We start from the raw sequence: 14,488 nt of genomic DNA, 5'->3' as shown, positions 1-14,488 counted from the left end.
TAATGTACAATGTACAATGCATAACAATATCTTTTTTGTATTGATTGAAATTGTTGCATCATGTTGCCTATAATTTATTTTTTATTTCAATAAACAAATATACTATTTATTGAATACTAAAATGATTTCTTTGAGAAAAATATACTTCATACACTTTTCAATATTATTTAATAACCCCACTTAATATACTTACTATCTAAGAAAAAAAGTTATACTAAATATAATTTTATACAGTTAATATAATTCAATTACCATTATCTTCACTTCAAAATACAATTTCATATTTATCAACTACAAAGGTATCTAAACATTTTATTAGAGGAGGTAAGATTGAGTAAAATTCATTAAGAGAAAGGAGTTTACAAAATTTATAAAACTTTAATGTGCTTCTATCTTAGAATGACGCCACAATTGTTCTTAATCCCATAAACTATTGTGATTTTGTAAACATTATTAAAATAAATAAACTATTGTGATTTTGTAAACATTATTAAAATATTTCATTTATTCAATCATTAATACAAGTCAATTGTCATTATTCTCACTTAAACATACCATTCCAACAATGACTAAGCAAATTGAACACAATCTCTTGTTTAATAAAAACCGATAAAATTATTTAATTAATTATTTTAAAAGTATTAATTTTTTTGTAACTTTTTTATATTGAACAAAACAATTTTTTTAAAAAGTTACTAATAAAAATTGAAAGAGATTTATATAAATGGATAGATTGAAAATGTTGTTATTGCACTCAACAATTGGTGGAGAGAGAATGACATTACATATAGAGTGTTCAACTTAAAATAGATAAAAATATTTTAAAAGTATTAAATTTGTGGAATTTTTTTATATTGAACAAGACAAATTAAAAAAAAAGAAGGATACTAGCAAAAATTAAAAGAGGTTTGTGTATGGACATATAGATAATGTTGTTATTGCACTCAAGAAGTTGTTGAGAGAGAATGGTATTACATCATTGAGTATTTGAGACGCTAAACGTGAACATCTTGACTAACCTATTTGAAAAAAAAGGATAACAAAAATTGCTTACTTCTTGATCAAGATACATGATAGAAAATTCAAAGTAGAGAGAGAAAAAAAAAATGAAATAAATAAGATATTATTGATCTTTTGTTAATGATTCATTTATGCTTATGAATTTGTTGAATGAATTGGATAAACTATTTCACCTTATAAGCTAGTAAAAACATTCATTCATTAAATAGTTTTAAAAATATTATTAAGTGTCAATATTTGCCTCGTACACGATGGCTGTAACATTTTCCCGGAAGAAAGTACCTAAGTAGGTAGTATTTATCAGAATTCCCTATGAGGCTCAAATAGCTTTTGGGTGGGACGGTAAGCATTCACTCCTAGTATTGTGGAGTAAATCTACAGCTTCCATTGCCTGGTTATTTGAGCCGTTTAACGCGTTCATATAAATATAAACATCAGAAAAATCGGTAGAACTGTTCAATTTAATCAAAGAAGCTGTGGCGTAATGGGACTCTGTTAACCCTTTGCCTCAGGTATTCTAATTTATCATACTTTGAGATTCTCCAGGGTTTCAAGAACAATTTCTGTCAGCCAATGTCAAAGTTTGTTTAAAGTTTTGATTTCGCAGTTTTTCTTCTTGGCGAGGGCTTTCAGTTCCACACTTCAGTTTTGCCACTGCTTTGCGAATTATCGAGATTATAGAATATAATCGAAGCATTTACAACTATACCAGGTACGGGGGGATTTTATCAGTATTCGTACATTAGAATTGTTTTTTTGTGCTTTAATATTTTTTAATTTCTAGGATATTTTCTCTAGGGTTTGAGAGATCTATCTCCTTCCACATCAAAAGGCTTGGGTAGAATGTGAAGGTGATTTTTTTTTTGTATAATGTGAAAGTAATGAATTACGGCAACGACGAAACCTATTATTTAGAAAACTTGAAATTGTTATTTTTCCAAAGTTTTTTCCATCAAACGAAATTTTCTTATATCGAGCTTTCAATGAATTATTTGGTAACGCTATCTGTATACATGCAATTAGGGTTGATTGCTCAGAATTTACATTTGTAATTATAGATATGATTTTATTAGGTTTTTCGTTTTATAATACTTCACCTATACCGCATAGCAAGGCCACTGGTTGGCATTTTAAGGTCTTCAATTTTTATTTATTTTGAAATGTATTCTCGTCAAGGATTTTAACTTTTAAAGCAGTTTTTGACTTGTCATTGACAATGACGATCTTGTGATGCACTTCCATTAGCATGTTTATCACTTTGGATTCGTAGATAAATTAGTATCATGAGAGATAGTTATTTTAAATATAAATTGACTGCAAAAGCAGTAGCATGACTTTGGATTTGTAGATATATCAGGATGATAAATATGTTATTAACAATTGTGCTAAATGTGGTTGCACTACAAATCTTTACTGCTATTTTGGATTCCTAGATATATTATGATGACGTGGGATAATATACTTAATATAAATTATACTGCAAAAGCTTTATGGTGTGTTAGGGTAGTTCTGTTAAATATAAAGTTAACTGCAAATAGTAAAATACTCTTTATACATTTGCAAATTTATGATAAAGCATTGTACTTCCATTCATTAGCATTGTACTTCCATTCATTAGCATTACCTACGTACTAGACTATTACATAAATTAGGATGACATGGGATAATTTTGTTTAACATGAATTTGACTTCTAATGCTGATTTCCTCTTTTAATGCACTTGTGAACTCATGGTGAATTATGTATTGCACTTCCATTTATTTGTATAGTGCCACTTTGCATTAGATAACTTTGGAGAACATGGGATAAATAAATATAAATTTGATTGTCAACTAAAAAATCCTCTTTCCATAGATTAAGATGAAATACAAATCTACACAATGCTGTTGAAGCATAATGTTTTTTTGTAAATACAAGTCAAATTTATCCACAATATTCTTCGGCCGCAGCTAAAATGGCTCCAAAATGGCACGAAAAGTCAATAACACAAATTTTGTCAAAAATTACAGATCGTCAATCATGATCAGCAGAATTAGGCTTTGATTTTTCAAATTTTTTGAAAAAGTCAATAACACGAGTTTTTCATGCCATTTTGGAGCCAGTTTAGCCCCGTCCATATTCTTCTGAGCAAATGAGGCCTTTTCCATGTAGATTTTTTTAAGCTTAACCATAAACTAGTTCCACTCTATTTACCCTATTATTTCATATATTGTTTGATCTGCAGGGTTTGTTTATATGATGCTTTGCAAAAAACACGACACTGAGGAATTTTGGAACATTTTGAAGCTAAGAGCTGTGAATTGAAACAACATTAGTATGCAATACTCTATATCGTATGACAGTAGCAAACAAGCATAAGATCTTTAAGCAATAATGCTGCATGGCATAATTTTTTCAAATATTTATGAAATCAATAATTAGATTTGAACAATAGCAGAAACTCCCTAAAAAGAGGACCATTTTTTAATTTTCTTTTATAAAATTCTTATGTTTCTGGAGAGTGAGTCAATGTTAACATTCAACCTACTCTATTTAAATTTCATCACCTCAATAAAAGATTCTATATGAAGAACGTTCTACATGCTTTATTATATTTGCTTGAAAACAATTTTAGTAACGTGGCTGCTGTGGTTTAAACATGTCAAATGTTGCAATTTTAATATGAATACTTTCTGCTTATGTTTTGGCAGGCGAAGATAAAAAGAGATAGATACATACACAATTATGGCGGTATTCTTTCTGAAGGTTCAAGCTGCTATTATATTAATTTGATTGCAATGATTGGCCACATCTTTCTCTTTATCTTCTTGTCTCAGTTGGACAGGCAGGTGGATTCATTTCCTCCCTGTTTGGAAAGGGGAAGTCCTACGGCAACTACTATTGTGGAAACATTTTCAAGGAAAACACATGAGTTGGGTCTTGACTCTACAAATTCGTCATTTTCATTAGGTTTTCCAGATAAGGATTCAAATCTTCTCAAGAGCCCTGGTCCAGATAGGCTGTTTATCAGTGGGCCTCAACCTTTCTTCTCATAGAGATTTCATATTTGAATTATTGTTAAACTCTTGTTAAGTTCGTCCATGGAGAATGTATCTATTGAACACTTCACATTGGACGCTTCTTGCAAGGATATGCAAACTTCTTCTGAGATTGTTCAAAATGAAGAAAATCTTGCTGTTACATGTAAACAGCACTGTTTGGAATCAAGTCAGAGGTTCAAGGAGGTATTTCTTGAGGAAGGAGCTGGAGAAGCAATATTGGAATCATCTGGCAAGAAGGTAAAACTTACATTTTAGCATTTCATTTTGAGTATTAGCTCAACAGATATGTATAAAATGCTGCTTTTTATTAGACATCAGTGCTGATTGAGCCTTGTTTTCATTTTACCTACAATCAAGTGGACTGATTAAAACTAAGCTTTTTGAAAAATGGTTAAACTGAAAAATGAGAAGAATGCCATAACTATTGATAGAAAGAACAGTCATTGCATTGATGGGTTGTATTTTAGATTCGAAATCATGAGGGAAACAACATTGTTAATGCTCAATAAACAAGATATTTAATAGAAAGCAAACCTATTCAATAACACCAGGAAAGTACCAGAAATAAACATACAATCGCCGTTTATATTAATAATTAAAGTAAAAAGTAAAAACATAACTTTGTAAAAAATTGCTTTTAGGAAAGAAAAACAAAAAAATTCTAGAGAGATTGTTGGGGATATGCAATCTTCTCTTTGCACAGCCTTACCAAAAACTATTTGTTTTAAAATATAATGAACAATGGAAGCATTAAGTTTTTAATCAAAGTACATATTTTTAGAGTGTCATATGGATTGCATTTTTTAAAACTACTTGAAAATTAATTTAGAATCAATTCTAAGGTGGTATACGGTGCCTTTACAAATTACTCTACTTGCTTGTACTGTAGGAGTTAAATGAAATTGCTATAGCAATAGTTGTGCAGGTAACTTAGTTGTTTATTGGATCCAGGATCATGTTGGGTGACCTCAAAAACTCAAATCTTCAACATCCACCATACAACAGGGGAACTCACTATTAACTTCCATGCCCAGCTCTGTCACCCACATGGTCTGTAGTGTTGACAAGTTTTTTAGTTTAAAACTTTAATCCATTGTTCCATGCAGTTTTGAAGATTGGAGGTGGAGGATGATTTTGGTGCAAAAATACACACATATATGTATTTGAGGGGCAGCATGTCCAGCATGGCTGTTCCTTGCGGGGTCCAGGGGCAGCACCCCTTGCATGTTCCCTGTTGAAATACAGGTTTGTATGGAGGGGCAGAGCACCCACTACTAAGTTCAAATTAAGGCCTTTAAGACCAGACAGACTTTAATGGTGCTTGTCATTTTCATAATTTTATCACTATGTTTTCGCCAACACCAATTCCTCATCAGTTCTAACCAAATCTTTATTTTTCAGAGATCTAATGGTGAAGCTGTAGAATCTGAACAGTCTAAAATTTAAATGATGAGGACTGTGCAGTTGAAGATAGGGATATTGGCATTCTTGAATCTTTATAGTTATTTTCTGCTCTGCTTTGTAATAGATGAGCTTTTGGAAACTCCTTACAGCAGTCAGCAGAAACTCACAGACATTTGTGAAAACTTGATAACATCTGCCACCTCCTACATTGTATTAATTAATCTACTCTCTACTAATCCCAAGGTGTGACTGATGTATGAATTAAGAAATATTTGTGTACCAACTTCCAAAATTTAATAAAGTGTGGATCCAAGTATTAAAAAATGATAACAGCTGTTTCAATAGTCTATTTTACGTCCAAATATGTAAATATTCCTTCTTTCTTCCAATGCCAACCATTTGTACATGCTAACATGTTGTCTACCTGTTACCTAGTCCTAGGTTCATCCCATTCAATTGAATGAGGTATCAAATAAAATAAAAGGCGATGATTCACTTTCCATAATCTCAGTTCCATCAATAATCTCTTTTCATAATGCCATAACAACCATGACCAAGCATACTCACTTGCCACGTTACCAAGAGAGCGGATCCACTTGATCCCATAAAGGTACTAAATCACATGGAAGGTACAAAGCATTTATTCAAGATATCCATAAGTACTCAAACATCCATTACAAGTTTCCCATAAGCATTCAAACAATCTTTTCACTTACTCATATCAAGAATCAACAACTATTGCACCCGAAGAAGGCATAAGTCAAGCAATCATATAAATCCCAATGCAAATCATAATGACAACATCAAATACATCCTCTAAAGCATAAATACATATACTCAACATCATAATAACATCCCAAGAGGTCAAATAAACAAGGCATCACAAGGCCATACTCAAGGAGCAGCCTCTAGGTCTCCGAGTCAAGAATCCCATTATGGATTGATTCCAAATCAAGCATACGAATACAATTCTTCATGACACAACTGAAAATCATACAAAATTCACTGTAGGTGACTAACATGAGGGTCAATAGGGCACTAAGAATCAATTAGGAGGCAAAACAGGGTCAACAAGGTCTACTGGCCAACCTAGGTCAAAAGCACCATTATGGTGATCAAATGCGCCATTCTCGGGATCAATTGCGCCAATTCGGTGATCAAATGCGCCAACACTCATCAATTGTGCTATTATGCTTAAATCAAATGCACCATTTTGTAGCAAATGCGTCATTTTTGGTCAAAAACTCAATCGGGGTTTGGGAGGCTAAGTAGGGCACCCAGTTGGACAAAAACGATGCATGGGAGGCCAAATTGGAGACCAAACCATTTGAGAACCACCTCATGACACTTCAAAAACATATAAAAAAACTCATACAAGTCTCCCACAAAGATTGCGCATCAATTTCCCAAAAACGTCCCATTTTTACATCCAAACCCCACACCCACGTTCAAAGCAACCATACAATCTATCAAACACATCCAAGGTTGGGTTTCATTACACATAAGGTTTTCAAATCCACGGCGAAATACATTTCAAGCATTCCAAGAAACCAATTTGAAAGACAAGGAGGAGATTGGAGTCCCCTACCTCAACTTGGAGAGAAACTGTAATTGCAAACTGCATTCCGCACTCTCCATCCTTGGTCACAAGATTCAAACTGCAACATGACCCCCCCAATCCAAATCCATCAACACCATGCCAACATAATTTCCCTTCCAAAATCATCCAAGCCCCCCCACACCATTTTACCATGAAGAGGGTTTTTGAGAGCAAACATGGAAAAATACACTAAGCATCGAAAGAGACTCCCAATTACACACTCTAAACTCACTTTTGGATTGGGATATAAAAATGCTAATCAAATCAAATTAAAACTATTTATCAGATAAACTCCCTAAAGGCCCCCATACATAATCATTCAAATCTCATTTAATCCATTACAAACAATATAGATTTCTCATTTGAATATCATTAATATATATACATTTACTAGCAATAATACACATATGATTGATTATGCACAAACAATCATTACAGACTGACCCAACATGACCAATAGATATCTGAAAGCTACCAATTATGGTTGTTGAGTCGTAAAACCATAAAATAATTAATATCATCAAAATAGCAAAACCAGGGAAAATTGCCCTCATAGGTTTAGGCTTGGGATAATTGGCCAATGTGCTATCTCCTGTTAACCACAGTCAGGGAATGTAGGCACACTCAGACCTATGAAGCCAGGTGGAGTCGATGCTTGGTACTTGTAGTCACTAAAGCATTCACACGTCAAGTGTATCTGCTCATACATATATTTTTAACCACATAACTCGTACCATTGAAGGGAATTCTAACATCGTATGCATTCTCATATAATTAAATGTTACGATATCATCCCTTTCACATCTAATCATCAATTAAACGTCATAGTAATAATTTTAATGTAATTAACTGCATGAAATATCATCATCAATATCTTACATTTGTAACACTAAGCATATAAATGTTCCCCGAACAGGGTCAACATCATAACACCGTTAGTAACATGGTATCTCTCATAAAATCAAAATATCACAAACATGATTCATTACTTTTAAATCAACGGATCTAGTCAACATCATATATCTCATTCTAATCATTACTCAAATAGCCTTTCACATACGATAATACCAGATCATGAATAGGTCTATATCATGCCATAGTAACAACCCAATGAAACAAGCATGCATCTCAATGTGACAATATCATGCAGTCACCATGAAGCCATCCAACACATCACTGGTCTTAGAAGGATCACGAAACATATATCAAAATTGAGCATAAGACAAATACTCAAAATCATATACACTGCAATGAGGAAGAATTCAAAGCAGAACCAAGAACCACAAAGAGATCCACATCAAGCTGGAAAAGATACAAACTGTGAGCACAAGGCCAAGTCCACATAAAGAAGGATGGAATGCAGAAAGCAGACGGGAGGAGCATTACAAATTAAGCTAGAAACTGCATTTAGGAAAGGGGGAGAAGCTTTTACAGTCTAGACTAAATTCAATCCATAATTCAGAACAGAGTTAAAATATTAAACTAGGGAGAGAACGTTTGACTGCTTCAACAGCATCCTCTCATCTGTTCTTTTTGTGGTTGTAGCTTTACTGTGAGTTGTAATTGTCTCTGGTAAAAGACAAATTGAATACCTGAGTGGGGAGATGAACTAATAAGGGCGAATAGTTGTTCACTTAGTCTTTGTCACGTGATATTTGGATGTGCAGTGGCATTCATACCTTGAAATGAATGCAGATTACCACATGAATGGTTACAGGATTATTAAAGCTTGCTTTTGGCATACATGAATTTGGCTTATTTGCAGTCAAAACATGCATTTGGTGTATTTGCATGGCCACCTGAGGAAATACTACTGGGACTAATGTTCATATTTGCTCCCTTATCATACTATCAATTGTCAAACAGGCCAATTCAATGTTTAAAGCCTATAAAATTCTAAATTGTATGCTTTCTTGTTAGATTCACATCTTTATTTGTTAAGCCATCAGTAGGTATATCACTGCATTTTATATGCTGTATGAGTTTGTTCTTGACCGTATCAACTACAAGTGAAGATTTTCCTTTGTTTTCTTGAGCCCCACAATCAATGCTCGAGTTTCTGATAGATTATGAGTGCTTTTCTCATAATCTTGATAACATATTAACAAGGATAATCTTTGTTTGATCTGTGAAAACACCACCCCTTCCAACAGGGTTTGGGTTTCCTTTATCTGCTCCATTAGATGTAGTTTAACTGTTATACGCCCCTTACTTGTGGAATCCATTTCACACTAACCACTTTAAAGTTATTAAGAACACATCCTTTATCAGGGAGGCTTTGTTAGTTCTACTTCTACCCTAACGGTAATTCTTTTCTCCAAATTGTTAGTTCTTTTCTCCATTTTGTAAGCTTTGCTTGACAGGCTGGTTTTTTCTAAGGTAGTCTCTACAAAATTCTATACAATTTGTGACAACATGCCTCCTTAAGTGAACTTAACAATTGATTAAAGCAATCCAAATTCAATGTACAATATTTGCATTGCCAATCAATTGCGAGTGTTGAAAATAGATAAATAACGAGGATATCATGTACAGGTAATTGGATGGTCACATCTTCGAACTGATGGAAACTATTAATAATGTGTTGGTAACAATGGGGATCATTTGTGCAGCAATCAAACTAGTTGAAAAAAAAGATACAATTGGACATTAGTGGAACACTTAGTGAACAAGTTGTCGAAACAAGGAAACAGTAGGAAGTCCAATTTAATGGCAAAATCAATTTCAATAGCACCATACAACTGAATCAAAGCATTTGAATTAAGATCAATCATTTCAAATTTGATAGAGAAATGGGATGATGTGAATGGATCAGCAAACATGTAATAATATTTCAACAAGCACAAATTTACAGATAAAGAAAAAGTTATGGCAGCACTATGGATTATGGAAGGGTGAGCACACACTTGGGGTGTGATAGATGGAACAAATGAAACACCATAGCCATTTATGTTTAGAACAATTTTGTTAAAGAGTTTTACTAAAATTAGGCTAATGTTAGGCTGATTTTTACATAGTTTGAAAGTACAACCTACTCATTGCATCTAGAATAACAAGTCAGAAGATGATCGAACATAAGAGTTCAAATGTATAATTAATGTTGACAATGTAATGAGCTTTACATCAGGAATTTATGATTGAAGATTTGTTGCTAGGGTTACAGCATTTCTTTCACCATCAATTGAGCAAGCAATTGATTATGCATTCCTCTTAGAGGAAGAGTTGCAAAACCTCAGAAGACATTTTTATTTTTAGCCCCATAACGCTCTTTTCATAATGGCCATTGAGAATGAAGAACTCCATATCATCAAACAACAAGGTGCCCTAAGTCTCAAGTCAAATTATCGAGGACATGCATGCAACCCAAAAAATTGTTTATAACCCAAGTTGTTAGAGGTGAAGAAAACGATGACAACTTCAAGATTAACATTAATTGGGATACAATGCACAACAACATAGAGCCTCGAGAGAGCTACCATCTCCTAAGATAATCTACAAAAAAATGTTATATATTACAAGAAGTCCAAATTGCACTTTTCAAGGAGATTGTAGTATTTTCTAGGTCATTTTTCTGGATGGATCCCATTTATGGACCAATCCTTTACACAAGTTGACACCATCTAAAATGATAAACATTTTGTTTTTGCTAATGGCTAGATTTGCAAGTAAGTTTACTGCTTTGTTTGCATCTTTGACGGAACGACAACATTGGTAAACAATAAAAGAGTTTAGCAAACTCCAAAGTTCCATCAAAATGTCATTCGACTTTCAATTAAGAGCTGATTTTTCTCCTAACTATATTGATTATGGTCTATGCCATAGGGTTCAATTTCATACATAAAATTTGAAATTCGGTGAATGTGAACACAAACATACAAATTAATTTAAATTTGCATCCAAATGCCGTCGCAGGAATGTGTACAATTAGGTTTTTTATTTTTTTGTTCATGTGCACTCCAACTCCTTCCAATTTGTTTTGTCGTGTGGCTGTTGCTATGAATGGGATTGTGGGCGAATCTTGTGAATGGGATGAAGTTTATTAACACTAGTTTCTTTATTTGTAATAGCATGGACAAGTTTCAATGTTCTTGGTTTCCATGTTAGGGTTTAGTTGTACTAGAGTTGATCAAATCTTGCAATAATATATAAGCTGCAATGAATAGATTCTCTACCACAAGGCAATCTAAGACATTCATGTTGTCCATATCGAATTTTCTAGCAATGATAGTCCATTGTGGCTGTTGATACAAAGCTCATGTAGTTCAAGTCTTCTTTGTGGGGACAAACACATGTATGACTATATATTTTTTAATTTAGTATTGATTAAGATTTAAGTAATAAATCTAAAGTTAGATATAATATTTATAAATTATTATTAATATTAACTTTTTCAATAGTTTATAATGTATTATTAAGTTTAATAATTAATTTGATTTTTATATTTTTTTTTAATAAATGTTATATTCAAATTTAAAATTATTCATATTTAATTTTAATCAACTTCTTTGTTTTTAATAGATTTTAGTGTAAGTTATATATATATATATATATTATCACTCATGAATTTGTCCTTAATTTGTTTTCACTAACTTGAACACAAACATGAACTTTGTGACATAGATAATGATCATCAAGTCACCTTTGATGAGAAGATGTATAATACCACACTATCTTGCCACCGTGAGCCTAAGTAACATTGCTTGTGCTTCTACCTCATTGTTTGCCCCTTAATTCAATTTCATGGAGTTTAATTCAATTAACAAACCTTGTGAATTTGTTATCACACACCTTGCTCTAGAGGGCCTCAAGCTACCTTTCAAGGCGCCACCAAAGTTGAGCTTGAAAACACCATTTTTTAGAGGAATTCATAGACTCTTGAACAAGAGGAAGGTTGATGTGTTTCCACGAGGATAGGTTTAGTGGTCCCAAGAAGAGAAGCTTTTGTTCTTTTGGGAGAGCTGGGTTATTGTGGCATCATTACCTTTGAAATGTCCAATTCCAATTTGCAAATGACTTCTTCCTAATTTTTCCTTTTATCTTTAAATATTCTCATTCCCTCTCCCTCCAAATTTCCCATATAAGTAAGGAAGGAGTAGCCACCTAGTTACAAGCGAAAGTTGCTTTTCGATGATTCCTAGACCACTGGTGGAAGAGTTGTAGAGGATTATTAAGAAGCCCACATGACCAATTAAGTTGTATGCAGAACCATGATTAGCACCTTGTTGTAAATGAACAACTTACACACAAATAGTCTATTGTTTTAGTTTCATTTTTATACAACACATGTGAAGGGACCCAACTTCCTAGATTTCATTAGCTTGTCTCTTGTTAGAATTCTATTGTGCATAGCCAACCAATCAAATGCTTACCTTGGGAAGCGTTGTGACGTTTTCACACATCACCCCATTCCAAATGGGGACCCCCTACCTTTTTGGTCCTCTTGGTCTTTTAGTTTTGGTTCTTTGGGTCTTTTCGCAGCAATCCCTTCCGTCTCCTTGATTTGCAAGTGTTATTGCTGAATTTTGATCAAGTCTACAAGTGTTTTGAGCAAATTTGACTAAGTGTGTAGCTTGTTTTGTCTATTTTAGGGTTTTGTCTTTCAAACATAGATTTGAGGTCTTTTCCTTCAGGTTTTGGAAAATCTGAACATTGCAATGAAGTTAGAGCCCTTCAAGGAAGCTACCAGTGAAATTTGAGCAAATATTAAGCACTTACTATTTTTAGTAAGTTTCATTGTGTCCCAGATTGGCCTAATTTTGCATTTAAACAAACTTAGTATTTTTAGCAGTGTCTATTTTTAGTGAGTCTATTTTTAGTAAGTGTCACCTTGACTCGGTTTACCTTAATATGATGTTTAGAAGTACTTACTATTTTTAGTAAGTCTATTTTTGGCAGGTCCATCTCAAGCAGTGGTCACGACACTGAAGGTAGAGCATTCCTGAAAATCCAAGTCTAAATCCGGAAAGTTGAAAAACCAGGGAGTTGATTTGAAAAAATGGCTGTGTCTGGAATTCTTTCCTCAAGTGGCAAAGGCATGGAAATCTATTCTTAGGCATGGAACAATTCCTCCACCCAAAAATGGAGTTCAAGACAAGAAGGTGTACATTTCACCTAGCATGGAGGATTTTCCAAAATCTTCAAAATTCCTCCACCTCAAATTAGCACTCAAGGAAGGTTGATGGGTCTAAAATCAAGACAAGGAGGAATTTTCCTCTCCAAGGAAATTCTTCCACCTCCTCCAAATTGCGCCCAAGGATAGAGGAGAGCGCAAATATCAAGTCATGGAGGAATTTTCCTCAAGGAGGAAATTCCTCCACCCCAAGAATGCACTCAAGGAGGACTCCAGGGCGCCAAAACCAAGTTAGGGAGGAATTTTCCTCTCCAAGGAAATTCCTTCCCCGACTCTGAAATGCACTCCAAGACAAGAGGATGGCGCCAAAACAAGGTCAAGGAGGAATTTCTAGTTTTCACAAATTCCTTTACTATGGCAAATTTGCACCCAAGGACTAGTTAAGAATGTGGATTCCATGCCATGGAGGATTTTTTCCTCAATGAAATTCCTTCCTTCAAGACAAAATTCCAAGAAAGTGAAAAATCGACTAAGTGTTGGAAATTCCTTCCTTCAGGACAAAATTCTTGGAAAATGTGAAATTTGGCCAAGGCATGAAGAAATCCGTTACTCACGGGCAAAGTAGAATCAAGGTTAAGGTTAGGCACCAAAATGAGGTTAAGGAGCAATTTTTCCTGCACATCAAAAATTCCTTCACCATGGAGAAAATATGCTCTAGCAAAGGAATGGGCACCAAATCCAAAGCAAGGAGGAAAAATAAAAAAGTGCCAAATTCCTCCATAAGGCAAAATAGCGCCCAAGTTTGGGGATGGGCACCAAATGGGGGTCATGCAAGAAATTCCAAGTCTAGCAAAAATTCCTTCACCAAGGTGGAATCCCACGCAAACAAGGAGATGGGCACCAAATCAATGAGAAGGAAGAATTTTCCTCCAAAGTGAAAAATCCTGCACATGGTGGAAATGGCACCCAAACTAGGAAGAGAGCGCCAAAAAGGCATAGAGGAGGAATTTTCCTACAAGGGAAGAAATCCTCCTCCTAGTGGAAATTCCGCCCAAGACTAATGTAGGGCGCCAAAACAGGGTAGGGGAGGAATTTTCCTGCATGCAACAAATTCCTCCACAGGGTCAAAATTTTGCCCAAGTTGAGATTAGGGCACCAAATCAAGGTTAGGAAGGAATGCCTTCCAAAAGTCAAAATCCTCCTCCATTTGTAAATTCCCCCCAAACTTGCAAGTGGGCACCAAATCAAGGAAGACGAGGAATTTTCTCCTCCAAACAAAATTTCTTCATCAGATGGAAGTAGTGCCCAAAGATAGAATTGAGAGAAGAATTCATGGCTAAGGAAAAAAAATTCA

The 14,488-nt window shown here is 34.2% G+C and overlaps 1 protein-coding gene across 3 annotated transcripts in view; it reads left to right on the top strand.

The window, feature by feature from the left end:
• Nucleotides 1-1,257: 1,257 nt before the first annotated feature.
• The window catches only part of LOC131072436 (uncharacterized), a 43,556-nt gene continuing 30,325 nt past the window's right edge, over nt 1,258-14,488 (top strand). The window contains exons 1-3 of one of the 3 annotated variants that reach the window (XM_058008591.2): nt 1,258-1,532; nt 1,628-1,732; nt 3,710-4,297. In XM_058008591.2, coding sequence (XP_057864574.2) covers nt 4,100-4,297 — 198 coding nt within the window. In that variant the 5' untranslated portion in view covers nt 1,258-1,532; nt 1,628-1,732; nt 3,710-4,099. Of the gene's footprint in view, nt 1,533-1,613; nt 1,733-3,709; nt 4,298-14,488 lie in introns of all 3 variants that reach the window. The other 2 variants (XM_058008593.2, XM_058008592.2) reach the window with 2 other exon arrangements.

The sequence above is a fragment of the Cryptomeria japonica genome, chromosome 8 (assembly GCF_030272615.1).
Source record: "Cryptomeria japonica chromosome 8, Sugi_1.0, whole genome shotgun sequence".
Taxonomy (NCBI): Eukaryota; Viridiplantae; Streptophyta; class Pinopsida; order Cupressales; family Cupressaceae; genus Cryptomeria; species Cryptomeria japonica.
Note: the sequence above shows the minus strand (reverse complement) of the source record. Positions and strands in the feature narration are given on the sequence as shown.